At 33.3% G+C, this 21,652-nt stretch overlaps 1 protein-coding gene across 2 annotated transcripts in view; it reads left to right on the top strand.

Moving 5' to 3' along the window:
* Nucleotides 1-1,542: 1,542 nt before the first annotated feature.
* Nucleotides 1,543-21,652, top strand: part of Trp1 (Translocation protein 1) — a 26,018-nt gene continuing 5,908 nt past the window's right edge. Inside the window, exons 1-4 of one of the 2 annotated variants that reach the window (XM_074179984.1) lie at nt 1,543-1,695; nt 2,022-2,154; nt 18,119-18,399; nt 18,530-18,717. In XM_074179984.1, coding sequence (XP_074036085.1) covers nt 1,660-1,695; nt 2,022-2,154; nt 18,119-18,399; nt 18,530-18,717 — 638 coding nt within the window. In that variant the 5' untranslated portion in view covers nt 1,543-1,659. Of the gene's footprint in view, nt 1,696-1,806; nt 1,834-2,021; nt 2,155-18,118; nt 18,400-18,529; nt 18,718-21,652 lie in introns of those variants that run through there. The other variant, XM_074179985.1, reaches the window with a different exon arrangement.

Below are 21,652 nucleotides of genomic sequence, written 5' to 3'. Positions count from 1 at the left end.
ATTGCTTCGGTTTTTTCCTGATCGGCGTGGACGTACCCTATTCTCTTTGTTCTCTGCATTCAATTTTGGGATAGTGGTTGGGGTGTTCGGTGTTGAGGTTGAACTCATTATGATTGTCGGGAAACATGTGGTTCTTGATGGGTTTGAGGATCATGATGGCCGTGGTCTCCAAGGAAAAATACAGGAAGTGTTGAAGTCAGAATATGGTGTTGATGATATTCTCCATAACCGTTATTCCACCTCTGACAATATCTCTGTGTTTCTCCGCCGATGTGGTGCTTATAGTTTAAGCGACGTCTTTTCGCTGTCGTTTGATTCTGCGTACCGTCTGTTCGACCTGTTGCTCGACGTTTTGCACCTCGTCGGTAAAAAAGACACCATCGCTGTAGATGATACCCTAGTTTTGGCGGCACTTCCTCAGAAGTTTCTGGATTTTCCATACAAATTGGTCTTCGATGTTGAATTTTGTCTATCGGGTTGTCTAATGTCAGTTTCGGAGGGTTTGCAGTTTTTGCTGCAGAAGACTGTTTGCTCTGTTCATACATCGCTTGTCCATTGAAGCGAATGTCCGTTAGCATCGTCTCTTCAGACGTTTTCTGATTTTGTTGATATTGAAGTGCGAGGCTGGACTTCCCGTGGGTTTCACGCCATGGATTACTGGACCGCTTGTTGCAGTCGTGTCGTAACGTCCTCCAGGTCCATCATCGTGTCGAGTATTTTGAGATCATTGTCCACTATGGGATAGTATATGTTGGATTCTTTGGGGGATGCTCGCATGGTCTTGGTCTCTCCGGTTTTCATTCATACGACTTTGCATTGAAATCACCCAATGGTCACTTTTAGGCGGAGTTCTGGGAACATTTCTGCTATGTCAGATCTCTTCAAGTTTCCCTGAATGGGTTGATACACCAAGTAGATCCAAGGCGTCCGTGACGCCTTATGTTTAGTCTAACGGCGACTGCTTCAACTGTTTGGAGTTTCGGTTTTTGTCTTCGTGCTGTACTATGTCGATCCTCGCTAGGAAGAAAGCACTTCCGATAGCTACTTGGCTTGGCACACCCACCCTATAAAAGTTGAAAACCCAAGTGCGTAGATCTTGCGCAACACTTGGCTTGACTTTCTGGATTGTCTTAACGTTGATGGGAAGACAGCAGTCCTATTAGCTTGTCTTTGCGACTTGTGACGGGTTGTTCATTGTCGGTTTCTGTCTGCCAACTATGCGTATATACACCTTTTGTCTATTAGAAGTGTTTTTTGGTATATTTATAATTCTCATGAGATTAATCATATCTAGTGAGCATTTATAGGCGATTTCTTAATTTCAACAGAAAATTTCTGAAGGATTGCTACAACCGATAGAAACGCGTTAACTTTTTAATGGACCAATAGATGAATCCATCGGATTCTTTGTCGAATCATTGATGAATTGAAGAATTTGTCTCATGTCAAAATCCCGAGAACCACATGAACTTTTATATTTTACTGTGTCTTTACTCTTCAATAAAAATTTTAGTATCCATGAAAAGGTGCCTTAAGCTTTGTAAGTTTTCTACAATCTATTGGCAGCCTATAGAAGTAAACACCTTCTATTCTATACTGTGCCATTGGAGTTTTGCTCTTTTGCTGTCGCTTGTCATTTGAACTTGAACAGTTGTCAAAATGGCGGAAAAGAAGAAAGGCAAGAGGAAGAAAGATGTAAGTTTTCAGAAGTACCTAATAAGAAATTTAAAAACAATTTAAAGATGATAATTTTCAGTTGAAACTATTATACCCTAATATATATTGAATAATGAAAGCTGCTGATAATAATATATAATAAATATGTTTTGTGTGGTGACGTTTTTATAATTATTTCTTTACACAATGAAATAAATGATTTATTAACTTTTTTGTAGCTACAAAAAAAATTACTCAATACTTATGTGTATATTCAAACAAAAAATTATCAAAAACAATTTTATTTAGGGTGTTTTTAGGATTTGCTGGTTTATAATATCATTATATATTAATTTTGTTTGCAGGACTACGTTCATCCCGGAGAGGAAATTGAAGACAAGCCGACAAAGGATGAGTTTAAAGTTGCCAAATGGATGAGGAAAAATTTGCAGATTAAAAAAACAAAATTTTTAAATCACAATGTTGAATATTTTACAGGTAAAAGTAATACTATAAATGGTGGTGATGTTGGTTGTATTCTTGTAAACACAGGATCTATCAACTGAAACCACAAATGTGCGGCTGGCTTCTACTGATGGCTCCGAGCATTTGTGGTTCTTTTGACAACCAAGTGTTGCCCGTACTTGCACTTGGCTGCACCATACTGATGATGGGCCAAAAGCCCGAAACAAGTGTCTATGGTTTGCCACTTTCTTGAGTGCTATATATAGCACGCAGAGATATATATTGTATGTGAGTCACAAAAAGGATTTGAAGCTTTATAACTTCTATTTAATTATCTGCAAGCCCTTTTGACAGCTGGTCGTACTGTCATCATCTAGGCACTACTCATATTAAAAAAAATTGTAAAATTTTGTGACTCACATTCAATATTAAAATACTGAAAGTAAAGAAAAGTTAGTTGCATCATTCAAATATATATATATATATATATATATATATATATATATATATATATATATATATATATCCAACTATCAATAGAGCTTCCGTACATTTACAATTTTCTATCAATCGGGCGTCCGGTTTCAATGAGGCGTCCATATATGGACGCCGAATTGTTTCACCATGCCAGGCAGTTCAGAGGTTCCCTATCTTCCATCTGACAAAATTTCAGATGGGCGCCTATTTATCAATTTCATTGTCAAAATTATATGTATTGGCGTATATTCTAGTTGAGTCTTTTTTATTTTGGTGGCGCTCGGGAGGTACGCGTATACTTGTGCCGTATATTTTTCATACATGTGAGCGATTATGAGGCGTCCATATAACTGACAACAATGCAATAGTTTTTGCGAGAGGGAAGTCTCAATGATTTGTTAGAAATATCGTTGATTTGGTATGTTTGTAGGTCGGCGCCGGTTTCATACACAGGGTGACAATTTGAAAACTTACAAGGTCTATCTCTGAGCAACCAAATAAAATATAAGAAATCGCTGAAAACAACTTTCATAATACAAAGGGAGAAACAAATGATGTGATGACTAACTTGTTTTTTCTCTCACACCCTTGCCCCCAGCCACCACAACTTCATATTTTTGAAAGGCAACCACCTACTTGTGATACATTATCTGAAAGCTCTTAAGATATGCTCTTCAATGGTACTCTTCAAAGCTACATTCGATGCAGTAAGTTTTGGTTCATCAAATAAAAGAATTCATTCAGAATAAATTTTATTTTCTATTATTAATTTAGTAAATTTTCAAAAACATGATTTTTACCATCGTAGCATTAATATTAAGACTTGAATATTTTACGCCTCTTCTATTTTTTTTTATTCGTCTCGATAATAGATAGGGATAGATAGGGAAGGAGAGTGGCACCTTGTTTTAGAGGTCTTTCGAATACCTTTACTACTCTGTCAACAGAAAATTTTTGTGACGATTAGTTTTCGAGATAATTTGAAGTTTTAAAGGTATTTGCATTGAGTTCAACTCTTTTTAAAATAAATCAAATTGTTTTTAAGGTGCAAGTTACGTTCAGAACTCTCATAAAAAAAATAAATTTTTGCTTTTTATGACAACCTGCTAATACGTGTCCATTTGATGTCGAATTATTTGTTTATTACGAGGAGATTTCTCCGGGGGATGGGGTTGGTTACCACCATTACATTTTAGGTAAATTGAGTGGCACCTACTTATGAAGGTTGAATTGCCTCTTCAAGAAGTTGTTAATAAGAATCACCGGTTGAATTTCCATCAATGAAAAATGAACCTATAATATGATTGCCTAATATTCCCTCCCAGATATTCAACTTTTGGGGATGTTGGGTATGTATTTCTGCGTATTGTCTTGGGTTTTCATCCGACCAATAACGGCAATTGTAACGGTTCACGCAACCATTTGAATAAAATGAGCTTTCGTCCGAATAACAGATGTTATAAAGCAGTTCGGGATTTTGCATTGATATTTCACTCATGCCCTCACAAAACTCCTGTCTTCGGTCAAAATCATCCTCATTGAGTTCACGAACAAGTTTAATTTTGTAAGGATGGTATTTGTGGTTTTTAAGGATTCTCCATGCGATCATATGGCTTATTCCTGCCATTGCGGATAAACCTCTGGTACTTAACCTGGGATTGGCGATGACTTGACCAAACACTACAATCGCATTATCGTCATTCACTACCCTTCTCTGAACATCTCTTTTTTCATTTAAAACCGAACCTGTCTCCCTGAATTTCGTGACCAAATCCAGAACGTGATTTCTGCTTAGGTGTTTACCAGGTTTTTGCTCGTTAAATAAAATTGATGTTTTATTAGCATTTTGGTCGTTGCCAAAAAATGAAGCAATAACTGAAACCCTTTCGGCAGTAGTGAAAGAAATGTTTAAACAAATAACAATACACGACCCGTTTCAACAAAACAATCGAACGTTGTTATTTAACAAAAAATTGATAAGAAGAACTGCTTAAAATTTTTTTTATTTAGGCATACAAGTTACCGAGTGGTCTGTCTAATGTATTATCAACATGGCAATTTTAACTTCAAATTATCTCGAAAACTAATCGTTACAAAAATTTTCTTTTAACAGAGTTGTGAAGGTATTCGAAAGACCTTTAAAACAAGGTGCCACTCGACCTACTTTCCCCATCTAAATAAAGGTCGTCGGACGCACCTCTCTGAGGGGGTGCGTACTACAAAAAATCTGATTAGTCTGAAAGGTGTCCCCCTTCAATTAGAAATCGACGTGTCCGAGCTTTTTTGAAAATCTTACTTTTTATATTCAAAAACGGCTCTGTTAGGTTTTCGTTGTTACACACTGTATATAGAAGAAAATGTAAATGGCGAAATGTATGATCACATGCTAGAAAGATCTATCGAACCTCGGATAGTTCATGAATTAGAGAATCACAGAGCCATACACGGCAATTTATCTTTGAAAGAAAATGTATTACATTTTCAACAGAATGGGGAACCTTATTATTTTGTAGTTCCAGTTATTCAATGGTTAGATAATAATTATGCTGATCAATGTATTGGAAGAAGAGATTCTACTGAATGGCCTCTCACATCCCTGGACCTATCTCCTCTAGATTTTTTCCTCTGGGCCACTTACTTAAAATAGGTTGTTTTAAAGACGACGCAATCTGATTCAATAAAGCCATTGAAGGAAAGAATAATCCAAGAATGCTGAGCTATTTTCAGAGAAACATTTGCCAATGTTTCGGAATGACTTTCGGAAATGAAAATTGCGAAAGTTATAAACAATTTAGTGAAAAATAAAAAATGGGTCCAGTTTTTTGGAAATATCTCAAAAACTAATTGGAATTTTCAAAATCGAAAAAAAAAAATTCGAAAAGAGGAAGAAATTTCCTATCGAAAAGTCCTGACTACCGGAACTGTAGGACCAATATTTATAATTTTCCCGGAGCTCTGAAATAGAGCTCTAAATCGGGTGTTTAGCCGCGTGTAGGCCGTGCGTGTTTAGGTTAATTTTACAAAAAAAAATTTATAGCATATAAAATATATAAATTGAGGAATGAAAAAATTCAGTCATATACTCAAAAGATAAATTAACAGTAATCTGTCGGTAAAAAATTTTTAATGCAATTATTAGATTTATTATGCTATTGTTAATTAACAATTTTTTATCACTCGATTATCATTATTGCAAGTGTGATATTTTTCAAACTAAAAGTGTGGAATTTTTTTCCTTCCATAGAGTTATGATTATAACGGTTAGGAATTGATTTACTTCCAAAATATTGAAAAATTATTATTTTTCAGTTATTTATTAACCATTTACTGCATTTTTGAAATAAAAAGTTTATTAAATAATCGAAGAACAATTTTTTTTTGATTATTATTATTAGTATATTTTTTTTTCAAATCAGAAGCGCCATAAAAATATTTTTTTTATTTCATCACTTATTGTTTAAAACTTTGTTATAAATTCGATAAAAAATGGAGTGAATAAAAAAATGCATGGTTTTTTTCATTCATCAATTGCAACTGGAACAAAAATGAAATGAAAACATTCATTTGTTTATAACAAATTGTTTATTCAATACACAATGGAGAATTTTAAAAATTTAATTGTTTTTGTTCCGAATTAAAAACAAGATGAATAATTATTTAAAAAAATTGGTTTCTTAATATTATTAATTGGTGGTAAAAAATTGTTACTCAACAAATGCGTTTTTTTGCATTGTAAAAATTTCTTCAAGAGACAATTGAAAAAAATCATGATTTTTATCAAAAATTAAGATCCAAAAAAAATTCAATCATGTTATAAACAATGCATTTGTTTATAATAAATTTTTAAACAATGAGTGATAAAAATTTTAAAGAAATATGTTCATCTAACTTCTGATTTGTTGATGATCGAGCGATAGAAAATTGTTAATTAACAATAGCGTAATAAATCGAATAACTGCAATAAACATTTTTTACCGACAGATTATTGTTCATTTATCATTTGAGTATATGCCTGAATTCTTTCATTCCTTAATTTATATATTTTAAATGCTGAAATTTTTTTGGTCCTACAGTTCCGGGAGTTGAAACTTTTTTATAGGAAATTTCTTCCTATTTTCGAATTTTCGATTTTGAAAATCTCAATTAGTTTTAGAAATATTTTCAAAAAATTAAATCCATTCTTTATTATTCTCTAAATTGTTTATAACTTTTGCTATTTTCATTTTCGGAAGTCGTCCGTTTTCAAAAACTTTCTAGACGCTATTCCGAATCGAATGACACCTCAACCATAATTTTCAGAGACTGCTGAAGAAAGTTCGGAAAAAAGCACTTCTTGATCAGATTAGTCAAGTTCAAACATAGCTTAACAATCTTTCAACAGCTACAGATTGGGGATGAGAAAAAACAGAGACTCTGTTTTTGCCCATGAAAACACCATAATCATTGGCAGGTTTAGAATTACTGAAACTAGTTCATTGTAGTTGCATAGTAGGTATCTAACTGCAGTAAAACTTAAAGCAGTAGAAAAACAGTGATGAGTGCATCCGATGTTGTTGGGATGATGACAATTTCAACTTCGAGTACGGCATGATTGTTGATCAACAAAATACTAACCATCCAGTATATCGAAAACTGATTCAGGCATTCTACGTATCAAACTCAGATACTAACTCTGACGGTTAAGAATGCGTTAATAATAAATTGTTTTGGTAATAAATGATAAAATTAATTATGAAAAATGTTTCTGTCAATTTGTAGAGAAATGTCAATTATGATTTTCAAAATAGAAAACATTCTCCGAATAATCATTTGAACATTCGAGATATATAAAAAAACGTTCATAAACAATTAAAAATCGTATTTTTTTCTGAATATCATATTATGAAGATAAAAATTTTTTGAATTCCCATACGGTCATACACAATTTATAAACAAGTTGCGCTAAAACAGTTTGTTCAACTTACCGAATGTCTTTATTTGATACAGAAACAGGATATAATGATAAATATATAGAAAAATTAAAACAATATGTTATGTTACTAAAAAAAATCATAATGAACAAAATATAATGTTTTTGAACTTTTATAATGTGATCTTGTGGAGCACATTGATAAAAAGAGATTCACGTTCATTACAAGACCAAACACGACTATGATACGATATTTCATCATGGAATCCTAGTGCCTATCTTCCGGCTCCATCATCAGATCAGCTCCAGAGTACCTACCATATTGTCATCAAAATCACATAAAACTGCCAATTTTCATAACGCTACGATCTTTAAAAGATGGTTAAATTAGTTTTCTTAGATTTGACTACATAGTTACATACATACATACAGGTCGACCTAATAAAAGCGTATTAAAAACGAAAAACTCTAGAAAAAATTAAAAAATATTTAGGTCAGTCCTTAAAGAAATATTGAAAAATGCATGACTCGAAAAATCGTATACCATACACGGAAATGAATCTTGACAGGTCTTGATGCCTTCTAGATGGCTATCCTGTGTAGTGTGTATCAGCCAAATGGAATAAATATGACACTGAGTAAATATGACTGTGCTCAACAAAACACTCAGGCACGTCCAATTTTCAACAACCAAATTTTTCAATGCTCAATAACTCAGTTAACGGGAACAACAACTCGACCACGAACTCGGGCTTTGCAACCGTTACCACATCGCCTCTGATAATGTATACCGCAGTAGTAGACGAAACGTCAGGCATAAAAACCTGCAAACCACGCAAACGCTGAAAACAGATTTTACACTGTCATCTACGGCCGTGAATATTTACATTCTTTGGTAATTCATATTATTTATCCTATCGTCTGTCATTTTGGCGTCTTCAACTAGTTTGAATACTTTGAATTCTTGCTGTTTTCTAATGGAAATATACAATGAACTTTTTGTAATTAAAGTTGAACTTTCAATAATCACACCATGCATGTGTCGGTTTCACTTCTCCTATCATTATATTCGGCTCGCTTAAATATCATACAGTGTTAAAATGGAAATATGCCAACCAAGACAAAAATTATCGAATGATATTGAAAATTTCGTTATGGAATAAACTTTTCATGATCAGTCAATATCACTTGGTACCTATGTAAAAATGAAATACATACCGGCTACCTGAAATCCATACGCAATTTGTCGTTGGCACAACGCTTGTTGAAAAACAGATGTGAAGAAATTAAAACCCACTTGCTGCCTACATTTAATGCGGTAAATATTGGCAACGTTGTAAGGATTCCCAATAATCTATTTCATGTATGAAAATATACTTATTGGACTCCCTATTATCAATCAGATGTCTGATGATGGTGTATACTGAGGAGTTCTTATGAATGTTTGACGGACGGACGCTCTACTATCGAATCAATAGTGAACTCAATTTTTTTATGGTGGTAAAAATGTCATGCCAGCCTACAGAAATCAGTTTTCTAGTACTTACCATGAAATATATTCGGTAAATTCTTCAAATTATGATGGACGCCCTATCAGCACATTCAATGTATGGATGCCATATTGATATCGGGATGTATATATATATATATATATATATATATATATATATATATATATATATATATAATCAGGCATCGTCAGTACCAGGCAGGCGGTCCTCGATTGAAAACAAAATGTAATATCGAATAGTACACAACGGATGAACACCCAGAAAAACAACACATCATATTCTACCATCCGTGAAAACCTACATTGTAATATATATATATATACAGTGCTAGTCAAAAGTCCCCTCCCCCCCTCGTATCTTTTGAACGGGTATACTTCTAATAATGAAATTTGGAGGGTGGAAATAAACGGATGTAGGCTTCTTAACTGGTCATAACAGGTGACGCAATAGTCATAAATGACGTCACAAGGCCACTGTGACCAAAAATTTTAAATGGGACCCTATGGCAAGTGACAGCTCGTTTGAAAGGTATTGAAAATACCTATTCAGTCATATCAATTTTGTTTGGGTTTCGGCTGATTTTGATTGATAAATTGAATAAATACGAAAATTATAGTTTCGCATTTAATTAATAAAGATTTAAGAACCAGTTCTTGTAATAAGTGTTCAAAATGTGCTCCATCTACTTCCTGGCAGTAATGCATCCTATTGCTAAACTCTTGTCGTACTCGTCCCAGTGTGTCAGCGGAAATTGCCCTACATTCTTCAACAATTCGTTGTTTCAAAATGGCAATACTGTCAGGTGCTGTAGCGTAAACCTTAGATTTCAAGTACCCCCATAGAAAAAAATCTAATGGTGTAAGGTCCGGTGACCGAGCTGGCCATTCGATCGAACCTCGTCGTCCAATCCATCTACCACGATATTCTTCATCTAGGTAACGTCTTACTGCACCGTAATAGTGTGCAGGAGCACCATCTTGTTGAAACGTTATTTCCAAATTGTCGAATTCATCTGGATTATCTTCTAGAATTTCAAGAATTAACGCCTCAATATCAGTTTGTAACATCTCCAGATACAATTCACCGGTTAAGTTAGCATTGAGAAAAAGAGGCCCAACTATGTGGTTTCCCAAAATACCTGCCCAAACATTTACTTTTTCTGGAAATTGAGTATGTTTTTCACGAAAGATGTGAGGATTTGTGTCACTCCAATACCTCACATTTTGAGTGTTAACATTTCCATTGAGAAAGAAAGTACTTTCGTCACTAAAACAAATTGTCTGTATGTTGTTGTTGGTTGTTGGTTCATTTTATCGGACATAGTTTCACAGAATTCTAGTCTTCGGTCGGGGTCATCATCTGAAAGTTGGTGCACCATTTTTAATTTGTATGGATGAAATTTGTTTGTAGCCAACACCCTATGTACTGTCCTTTGACTGACTTCACAGATAGACGCAACTTGGGCTGTGGAAGAAGTAGGGTTCCCTACCATTTCTCCAAGTATGTCAATTTTTTTGTCATCACTAATTGTTGGTCGACCAGATCGTTTGGCATCTTGAACACTACCTGATGCTTCAAACTTCCGAAGAAGCTCCCTCAAATAAACCCTCGATATAGGGCGATCGGGGTACCTCTCATTAAACAGTCGTTCCGCTGCATGGAAATTGTTTCTACATTCACCAATTATTAAGATAGCTGCTACTTTGTCGGCTACACGTACGTACCATTTTGCCTATGTAAACACTTAAACGTCTCGTTAAACAATAGCTTAGGTAAATTTTCAAGGTATAAACACTTTTGACAAGTAGATAATTCAAACACGTCAACCTTTTTGACAATGAACCAGAGGCGTACTTTAAAATCTTTATTAATTAAATGCGAAACAATAATTTTCGTATTTCTTCAATTTATCAATCAAAATCAGCCGAAACCCAAACAAAATTGGTATGACTGAATAGGTATTTTCAATACCTTTCAAACGAGCTGTCACTTGCCATAGGGTCCCATTTAAAATTTTTGGTCACAGTGGCCTTGTGACGTCAGTTATGACTATTGCGTCACCTGTTATGACCAGTTAAGAAGCCTACATCCGTTTATTTCCACCCTCCAAATTTCATTATTATAAGTATACCCGTTCCAAAGATACGAGGGGGGGAGGGGACTTTTGACTAGCACTGTATATATATATATATATATATATATATACATCCCGATATCAATATGGCATCCATACATTGAATGCGCTGATAGGGCGTCCATCATAATTTGAAGAATTTACCGAATATATTTCATGGTAAGTACTAGAAAACTGATTTCTGTAGGCTGGCATGACATTTTTACCACCATAAAAAAATTGAGTTCACTATTGATTCGATAGTAGAGCGTCCGTCCGTCAAACATTCATAAGAACTCCTCAGTATACACCATCATCAGACATCTGATTGATAATAGGGAGTCCAATAAGTATATTTTCATACATGAAATAGATTATTGGGAATCCTTACAACGTTGCCAATATTTACCGCATTAAATGTAGGCAGCAAGTGGGTTTTAATTTCTTCACATCTGTTTTTCAACAAGCGTTGTGCCAACGACAAATTGCGTATGGATTTCAGGTAGCCGGTATGTATTTCATTTTTACATAGGTACCAAGTGATATTGACTGATCATGAAAAGTTTATTCCATAACGAAATTTTCAATATCATTCGATAATTTTTGTCTTGGTTGGCATATTTCCATTTTAACACTGTATGATATTTAAGCGAGCCGAATATAATGATAGGAGAAGTGAAACCGACACATGCATGGTGTGATTATTGAAAGTTCAACTTTAATTACAAAAAGTTCATTGTATATTTCCATTAGAAAACAGCAAGAATTCAAAGTATTCAAACTAGTTGAAGACGCCAAAATGACAGACGATAGGATAAATAATATGAATTACCAAAGAATGTAAATATTCACGGCCGTAGATGACAGTGTAAAATCTGTTTTCAGCGTTTGCGTGGTTTGCAGGTTTTTATGCCTGACGTTTCGTCTACTACTGCGGTATACATTATCAGAGGCGATGTGGTAACGGTTGCAAAGCCCGAGAACGTGGTCGAGTTGTTGTTCCCGTTAACTGAGTTATTGAGCATTGAAAAATTTGGTTGTTGAAAATTGGACGTGCCTGAGTGTTTTGTTGAGCACAGTCATATTTACTCAGTGTCATATTTATTCCATTTGGCTGATACACACTACACAGGATAGCCATCTAGAAGGCATCAAGACCTGTCAAGATTCATTTCCGTGTATGGTATACGATTTTTCGAGTCATGCATTTTTCAATATTTCTTTAAGGACTGACCTAAATATTTTTTAATTTTTTCTAGAGTTTTTCGTTTTTAATACGCTTTTATTAGGTCGACCTGTATGTATGTATGTAACTATGTAGTCAAATCTAAGAAAACTAATTTAACCATCTTTTAAAGATCGTAGCGTTATGAAAATTGGCAGTTTTATGTGATTTTGATGACAATATGGTAGGTACTCTGGAGCTGATCTGATGATGGAGCCGGAAGATAGGCACTAGGATTCCATGATGAAATATCGTATCATAGTCGTGTTTGGTCTTGTAATGAACGTGAATCTCTTTTTATCAATGTGCTCCACAAGATCACATTATAAAAGTTCAAAAACATTATATTTTGTTCATTATGATTTTTTTTAGTAACATAACATATTGTTTTAATTTTTCTATATATTTATCATTATATCCTGTTTCTGTATCAAATAAAGACATTCGGTAAGTTGAACAAACTGTTTTAGCGCAATTTGTTTATAAATTGTGTATGACCGTATGGGAATTCAAAAAATTTTTATCTTCATAATATGATATTCAGAAAAAAATACGATTTTTAATTGTTTATGAACGTTTTTTTATATATCTCGAATGTTCAAATGATTATTCGGAGAATGTTTTCTATTTTGAAAATCATAATTGACATTTCTCTACAAATTGACAGAAACATTTTTCATAATTAATTTTATCATTTATTACCAAAACAATTTATTATTAACGCATTCTTAACCGTCAGAGTTAGTATCTGAGTTTGATACGTAGAATGCCTGAATCAGTTTTCGATATACTGGATGGTTAGTATTTTGTTGATCAACAATCATGCCGTACTCGAAGTTGAAATTGTCATCATCCCAACAACATCGGATGCACTCATCACTGTTTTTCTACTGCTTTAAGTTTTACTGCAGTTAGATACCTACTATGCAACTACAATGAACTAGTTTCAGTAATTCTAAACCTGCCAATGATTATGGTGTTTTCATGGGCAAAAACAGAGTCTCTGTTTTTTCTCATCCCCAATCTGTAGCTGTTGTAAGATTGTTCAGCTATGTTTGAACTTGACTAATCTGATCAAGAAGTGCTTTTTTCCGAACTTTCTTCAGCAGTCTCCGAAAATTATGGTTGAGGTGTCATTCGATTCGGAATAGCGTCTAGAAAGTTTTTGAAAACGGACGACTTCCGAAAATGAAAATAGCAAAAGTTATAAACAATTTAGAGAATAATAAAGAATGGATTTAATTTTTTGAAAATATTTCTAAAACTAATTGAGATTTTCAAAATCGAAAATTCGAAAATAGGAAGAAATTTCCTATAAAAAAGTTTCAACTCCCGGAACTGTAGGACCAATATATATAATTTTCCCGAAGCCCTGAAAATGAGCTCGAAATCGGCTGTCTGGCCGCGCGTGAGCCGTGCCTGTTTGGGCCATTTTTACTAAAAAAAATTTCAGCATTTAAAATATATAAATTAAGGAATGAAAGAATTCAGGCATATACTCAAATGATAAATGAACAATAATCTGTCGGTAAAAAATGTTTATTGCAGTTATTCGATTTATTACGCTATTGTTAATTAACAATTTTCTATCGCTCGATCATCAACAAATCAGAAGTTAGATGAACATATTTCTTTAAAATTTTTATCACTCATTGTTTAAAAATTTATTATAAACAAATGCATTGTTTATAACATGATTGAATTTTTTTTGGATCTTAATTTTTGATAAAAATCATGATTTTTTTCAATTGTCTCTTGAAGAAATTTTTACAATGCAAAAAAACGCATTTGTTGAGTAACAATTTTTTTACCACCAATTAATAATATTAAGAAACCAATTTTTTAAAATAATTATTCATCTTGTTTTTAATTCGGAACAAAAACAATTTAATTTTTAAAATTCTCCATTGTGTATTGAATAAACAATTTGTTATAAACAAATGAATGTTTTCATTTCATTTTTGTTCCAGTTGCAATTGATGAATGAAAAAAACCATGCATTTTTTTATTCACTCCATTTTTTATCGAATTTATAACAAAGTTTTAAACAATAAGTGATGAAATAAAAAAAATATTTTTATGTAGCTTCTGATTTGAAAAAAAATATACTAATAATAATAATCAAAAAAAAATTGTTCTTCGATTATTTAATAAACTTTTTAATTCAAAAATGCAGTAAATGGTTAATAAATAACTGAAAAATAATAATTTTTCAATATTTTGGAAGTAAATCAATTCCTAACCGTTATAATCATAACTCTATGGAAGGAAAAAAATTCCACACTTTTAGTTTGAAAAATATCACACTTGCAATAATGATAATCGAGTGATAAAAAATTGTTAATTAACAATAGCATAATAAATCTAATAATTGCATTAAAAATTTTTTACCGACAGATTACTGTTAATTTATCTTTTGAGTATATGACTGAATTTTTTCATTCCCCAATTTATATATTTTATATGCTATAAATTTTTTTTTGTAAAATTAACCTAAACACGCACGGCCTACACGCGGCTAAACACCCGATTTAGAGCTCTATTTCAGAGCTCCGGGAAAATTATAAATATTGGTCCTACAGTTCCGGTAGTCAGGACTTTTCGATAGGAAATTTCTTCCTCTTTTCGAATTTTTTTTTTTCGATTTTGAAAATTCCAATTAGTTTTTGACATATTTCCAAAAAACTGGACCCATTTTTTATTTTTCACTAAATTGTTTATAACTTTCGCAATTTTCATTTCCGAAAGTCATTCCGAAACATTGGCAAATGTTTCTCTGAAAATAGCTCAGCATTCTTGGATTATTCTTTCCTTCAGTGGCTTTATTGAATCAGATTGCGTCGTCTTTAAAACAACCTATTTTAAGTAAGTGGCCCAGAGGAAAAAATCTAGAGGAGATAGGTCCAGGGATGTGAGAGGCCATTCAGTAGAATCTCTTCTTCCAATACATTGATCAGCATAATTATTATCTAACCATTGAATAACTGGAACTACAAAATAATAAGGTTCCCCATTCTGTTGAAAATGTAATACATTTTCTTTCAAAGATAAATTGCCGTGTATGTCTCTGTGATTCTCTAATTCATGAACTATCCGAGGTTCGATAGATCTTTCTAGCATGTGATCATACATTTCGCCATTTACATTTTCTTCTATATACAGTGTGTAACAACGAAAACCTAACAGAGCCGTTTTTGAATATAAAAAGTAAGATTTTCAAAAAAGCTCGGACACGTCGATTTCTAATTGAAGGGGGACACCTTTCAGACTAATCAGATTTTTTGTAGTACGCACCCCCTCAGAGAGGTGCGTCCGACGACCTTTATTTAGATGGGGAAAGTAGGTCGAGTGGCACCTTGTTTTAAAGGTCTTTCGAATACCTTCACAACTCTGTTAAAAGAAAATTTTTGTAACGATTAGTTTTCGAGATAATTTGAAGTTAAAATTGCCATGTTGATAATACATTAGACAGACCACTCGGTAACTTGTATGCCTAAATAAAAAAAAATTTTAAGCAGTTCTTCTTATCAATTTTTTGTTAAATAACAACGTTCGATTGTTTTGTTGAAACGGGTCGTGTATTGTTATTTGTTTAAACATTTCTTTCACTACTGCCGAAAGGGTTTCAGTTATTGCTTCATTTTTTGGCAACGACCAAAATGCTAATAAAACATCAATTTTATTTAACGAGCAAAAACCTGGTAAACACCTAAGCAGAAATCACGTTCTGGATTTGGTCACAAAATTCAGGGAGACAGGTTCGGTTTTAAATGAAAAAAGTGATGTTCAGAGAAGGGTAGTGAATGACGATAATGCTATTGTAGTGTTTGGTCAAGTCATCGCCAATCCCAGGTTAAGTACCAGAGGTTTATCCGCAATGGCAGGAATAAGCCATATGATCGCATGGAGAATCCTTAAAAACCACAAATACCATCCTTACAAAATTAAACTTGTTCGTGAACTCAATGAGGATGATTTTGACCGAAGACAGGAGTTTTGTGAGGGCATGAGTGAAATATTAATGCAAAATCCCGAACTGCTTTATAACATCTGTTATTCGGACGAAAGCTCATTTTATTCAAATGGTTGCGTGAACCGTTACAATTGCCGTTATTGGTCGGATGAAAACCCAAGACAATACGCAGAAATACATACCCAACATCCCCAAAAGTTGAATATCTGGGCCGGAATATTAGGCAATCATATTATAGGTTCATTTTTCATTGATGGAAATTCAACCGGTGATTCTTATTAACAACTTCTTGAAGAGGCAATTCAACCTTCATAAGTAGGTGCCACTCAATTTACCTAAAATGTAATGGTGGTAACCAACCCCATCCCCCGGAGAAATCTCCTCGTAATAAACAAATAATTCGACATCAAATGGACACGTATTAGCAGGTTGTCATAAAAAGCAAACATTTATTTTTTTTATGAGAGTTCTGAACGTAACTTGCACCTTAAAAACAATTTGATTTATTTTAAAAAGAGTTGAACTCAATGCAAATACCTTTAAAACTTCAAATTATCTCGAAAACTAATCGTCACAAAAATTTTCTGTTGACAGAGTAGTAAAGGTATTCGAAAGACCTCTAAAACAAGGTGCCACTCTCCTTTCCTATCTATCCCCATCTATTATCGAGACGAATAAAAAAAAATAGAAGAGGCGTAAAATATTCAAGTCTTAATATTAATGCTACGACGGTAAAAATCATGTTTTTGAAAATTTACTAAATTAATAATAGAAAATAAAATTTATTCTGAATGAATTCTTTTATTTGATGAACCAAAACTTACTGCATCGAATGTAGCTTTGAAGAGTACCATTGAAGAGCATATCTTAAGAGCTTTCAGATAATGTATCACAAGTAGGTGGTTGCCTTTCAAAAATATGAAGTTGTGGTGGCTGGGGGCAAGGGTGTGAGAGAAAAAACAAGTTAGTCATCACATCATTTGTTTCTCCCTTTGTATTATGAAAGTTGTTTTCAGTGATTTCTTATATTTTATTTGGTTGCTCAGAGATAGACCTTGTAAGTTTTATAAATTGTCACCCTGTGTATGAAACCGGCGCCGACCTACAAACATACCAAATCAACGATATTTCTAACAAATCATTAAGACTTCCCTCTCGCAAAAACTATTGCATTGTTGTCAGTTATATGGACGCCTCATAATCGCTCACATGTATGAAAAATATACGGCACAAGTATACGCGTACCTCCCGAGCGCCACCAAAATAAAAAAGACTCAACTAGAATATACGCCAATACATATAATTTTGACAATGAAATTGATAAATAGGCGCCCATCTGAAATTTTGTCAGATGGAAGATAGGGAACCTCTGAACTGCCTGGCATGGTGAAACAATTCGGCGTCCATATATGGACGCCTCATTGAAACCGGACGCCCGATTGATAGAAAATTGTAAATGTACGGAAGCTCTATTGATAGTTGGATATATATATATATATATATATATATATATATATATATATATATATATATATATATATATATATATTTGTTCTTTTTTATATTACAACCCTTGATAAAGCTAATAATATCATTAGCGAAAGCTCGGACAGCTCAAAAAGAGTACATTTACTTTCTGAACAGACCGAATTCCCGAAAATCCACTATATATATATATATATATATATATATATATATATATATATATATATATATATATATATATATATATATATATATATATATATATATATATATACGGTCGTTATATTATCTTCCATTGTTTTAGGTTCTAGAGCTGTTGATGCTCTATTGGAATCAACATTTGCAACAAATGAGGATCCACTTTTCAAATCCAGAGAGGAAATATGTGATTATCTTCACATAATGCTGACACATAAGTTTTTTCATAGAGCACGTAAAGTTCCAGTTGATGAACAAGAATTGAAAAGCAAGAAAGGAAAGAAGAAAGAAAAAGAGAAGAAGGACTCAGGTGATGAGGAGAAAAAAGAAAAAGATAAAGGAACAGATGCTGAAAGTAGTGTTGTTGAGGGAAACAAAGAACAAAAAGTAGGTTTCATAATCTCACAACGGTTATTTATGAAGAAAAGTCTGAAACTTTTAAGTTGATATTATTATTGTTATATTATTTTCTTTATATATTTATTCATACTCTAGAATGTAGGTATGTATATTTTAGCCAGAAAAAGAAAAGCGCAAGAAAAAAATCAGATTGGAAATGCATAATGATCAAAGATTTGTTGACACTTTAGATGCTTATGTTTGGATATACGATCCTATTCCCTTCCATTATTGGATAATTGGTACTTTATTGGTGTTGGGTGCTATAGGAGTCTGCCTCTTTCCATTATGGCCTCCATCTGTAAGGTAGGATTTCAGATTCCTAGCTAGCATTATTACTTGATATAAAGTAACAATCATTTACATACATACATGATACGAAAACCAACAACTTAGGAATTCAACCAAAAATAGTTTTAAAGCCAAAGAATTTGATTTTAATTCTGCTGAATGATTAAGTGAAATTTAAAAGAGTTTTTGATTGAATATACTTCATTCAACCTGAAGGAAATGAATAAAGAAAGTTGAGAACTTTTTGTGTTGAAGAATTGTTTCAAATGTATCATTTATGTTTGTTTTTAAAAATCATGGAATTCTTTATTTCTCTGCAAGTTTTGTAGATTATTAGATTATGAAGTATATGGGCTGGATACTCCATTGATATTGTTGATTTTCAAGAATTCTTTTGTATTTGGTCATACACAATGGTCAGTGACTTGACAATAATAATGAAATAATTATAGAAAAAATTGACTCTTGAATACCTATATAAAGGAATGTACATCTTAGTTGATATCTCGATATAGGTGTACGAATGTTGGAATAGTGTTTTTTAAACCTGGGGAAGAGTGGTCTTCGTTTTATTTTGTGTGTTATGATCGTGTTTAATTATTTGTTTCATTCTTGCTGAAGTTATATTTAACATTCAGTCAAAAAATATAGTTTTTTCAGTTGTTAGATTGGTAAACATACTTTCAGTATTCTAAAGTCGTATGCTATTGACTATAATTTCTTAATCATGTATTCAACATGCTGGTCTCATCTGATATGTATATCAATAATCATCCCATGGATTTCAATATTGTTGAGTAGGAGATATGCTTGACATGTTATGAAAGGCATATAGTGTGTAACTAACAAACGGTCAAAGTGGTTAGTTAATACAACGAAATTCTTGTACAATTTTTTTCCATATTCTTTCCATGTTTCCCCCTTATACAATATCGCGGAATCATCAGTATATCCAATAATATCGCCCCTATACTCAAGTGAAAATATACTGTTGATATAAAAGTTAAATGAAATAGGGCCTAATTCAGATGTGGTAATGCATTTTCAATTTTTTTTTGATTGCTTAGTGTCCTGTTCATTTTCACTATTTGCTTTCTTTGTGTCGAGTATTAAGTAGTTATATCATTTATATAGAGAGGTAACAAAATTGGTCCAGACAAGGAATTACCATTTCCGAACTGCATTCTTAAGCTACCCCCCTCACACCATTATAAGAAAGCTTCTGCGGTAGTATTTTATGACTCACACAGTCGAAAGCTTTGAAGAAGTCACAAAACACTGTAGCAGCCATCTTCTCATTATTTAAGCTGGCGTCCAGTTTGAAAGCCAAATTGATTTGCAGTCAAAACTGTATACTTTTTGATGAATGATATAATGTTCACTTTTACAAGTTTTTCGGTAATTTAAATGTACATAGAAAAGAGATTGGTTGAAAGTTTGACGGATTTCCTATATCACCTTCCTTGCGTACTGGTAACACCTCAGCAGTTTTGAGAGGATCTGGAAATATTCCTGTTTCAAAGGATTTGTTCATGAGTCTTACAAATATTTCCATTAGTTCATTGGAAAAATTGTTCAAGATTTTTTATGTCAGATATAATTCCCTTTATTGTTTCACGAAATTATATGGTAAAAGTAGAAGAGAATGTGCTGGCCATGATAGAAAAGGATCCAGATCTACTCGAAAAATTGAAATTATTGAAATGTAAGTAAAGGGACGATTTGGAACATTCTTAGGCAAGGCGCGCACTGAAGTAGTGTGGTAGTAGCGAGGTATTGGAATGGTGAGTGGTATAGGGATGGTGAGCATATGGCGTGGCGATCAAATAGCAACGAAGTGGTATGGAAATGGTGTAAAGCGCATTGTAGTGGCAAACAACTTTGGTGTCACCGATTCATCATGTCGTCCTCAGAGGATGAAGATGTTCTTTTACTTGTGCAACTTGCTAACCTGAATGCTAAAAATCAGGAGAAGGAGAAAAAACACTATTGGGTTCATCCCCTATGGCAGAAAAATAAAGAATTTGGAATTTTTAACGTATATAAAAAGGATTTGAACTTGGACGACCAAAAATTTAAACTTTTCTACCGAATGAAGAAAGGGACATTTTGCAAGTTGCTGACAAAACTACGCTCTATGCTTCAAAAAAAGGATACAAACTTCAGAAATTGTGTGTCTCCCGAAGAAAGACTTCTAGTAACACTGCGGTAAGTACGATAGAAAATATAAATAATAAGCACTTAAAATAATAAGTATTTATTAACCAAATGCAAACTTATAAAACATTATTTTGTAACGCATACTTAGAAGGTATCTGGTAATAATGAGGTTTTTAGATAACTATACTGACTATTTGGTAATAATGTATCTTGTGTAGGTAGCTGATGTACTGTCGAAAACGAAATATCTTCATAAGATGGCTGTGAATCAGCTGTCTCACATCGAGGTGGAGTACAGTTAGTACATGCTGCAGATGAACGGATGGAAGACATGCTGTCTGCAGCAAGCGATGAATAAGTAGGAGTTGGGGAGAAGAGAGGTGCAGAAGTAAGAGGTTCATCCAAGATTTCACCGGCAAGATTTAGGACTCCCACTTTATATTTTCTTTTCTGCTTGTCCGTCATTTTTTTCAAGTCTGGCAATAAACTCAACAAAAACTGCACATCGGCGTCATCATTAGTTAAAGCAGGTGGTCTATAGGATGCTTCCTTTTTTTATTGAAATATTCCAATGCAGATTTGTTAACGTCTTCCAAAGTTACTTGATTCTGAGTATTTTTTATTATTTTAGGTTTCTTTACACCGATTACTGACAAACTGGATACACTTCTCTTTTGTTTTCCTTGCTTTGGATCACGGAAATCGTTTTTTACATTTACATTTGATACATTCTGGTCGACTTCTTCAGTAATCCACTGTTCACCATCACTATCGTTATTTCTCCCTTGAT

Source organism: Leptinotarsa decemlineata, unplaced genomic scaffold (genome assembly GCF_025532065.1).
Source record: "Leptinotarsa decemlineata unplaced genomic scaffold, Ldec_3_MD MMD2_tig00026282_RagTag_RagTag, whole genome shotgun sequence".
NCBI classification, from domain to species: domain Eukaryota; kingdom Metazoa; phylum Arthropoda; class Insecta; order Coleoptera; family Chrysomelidae; genus Leptinotarsa; species Leptinotarsa decemlineata.
This window is presented reverse-complemented; position numbering and strand designations above follow the sequence as displayed.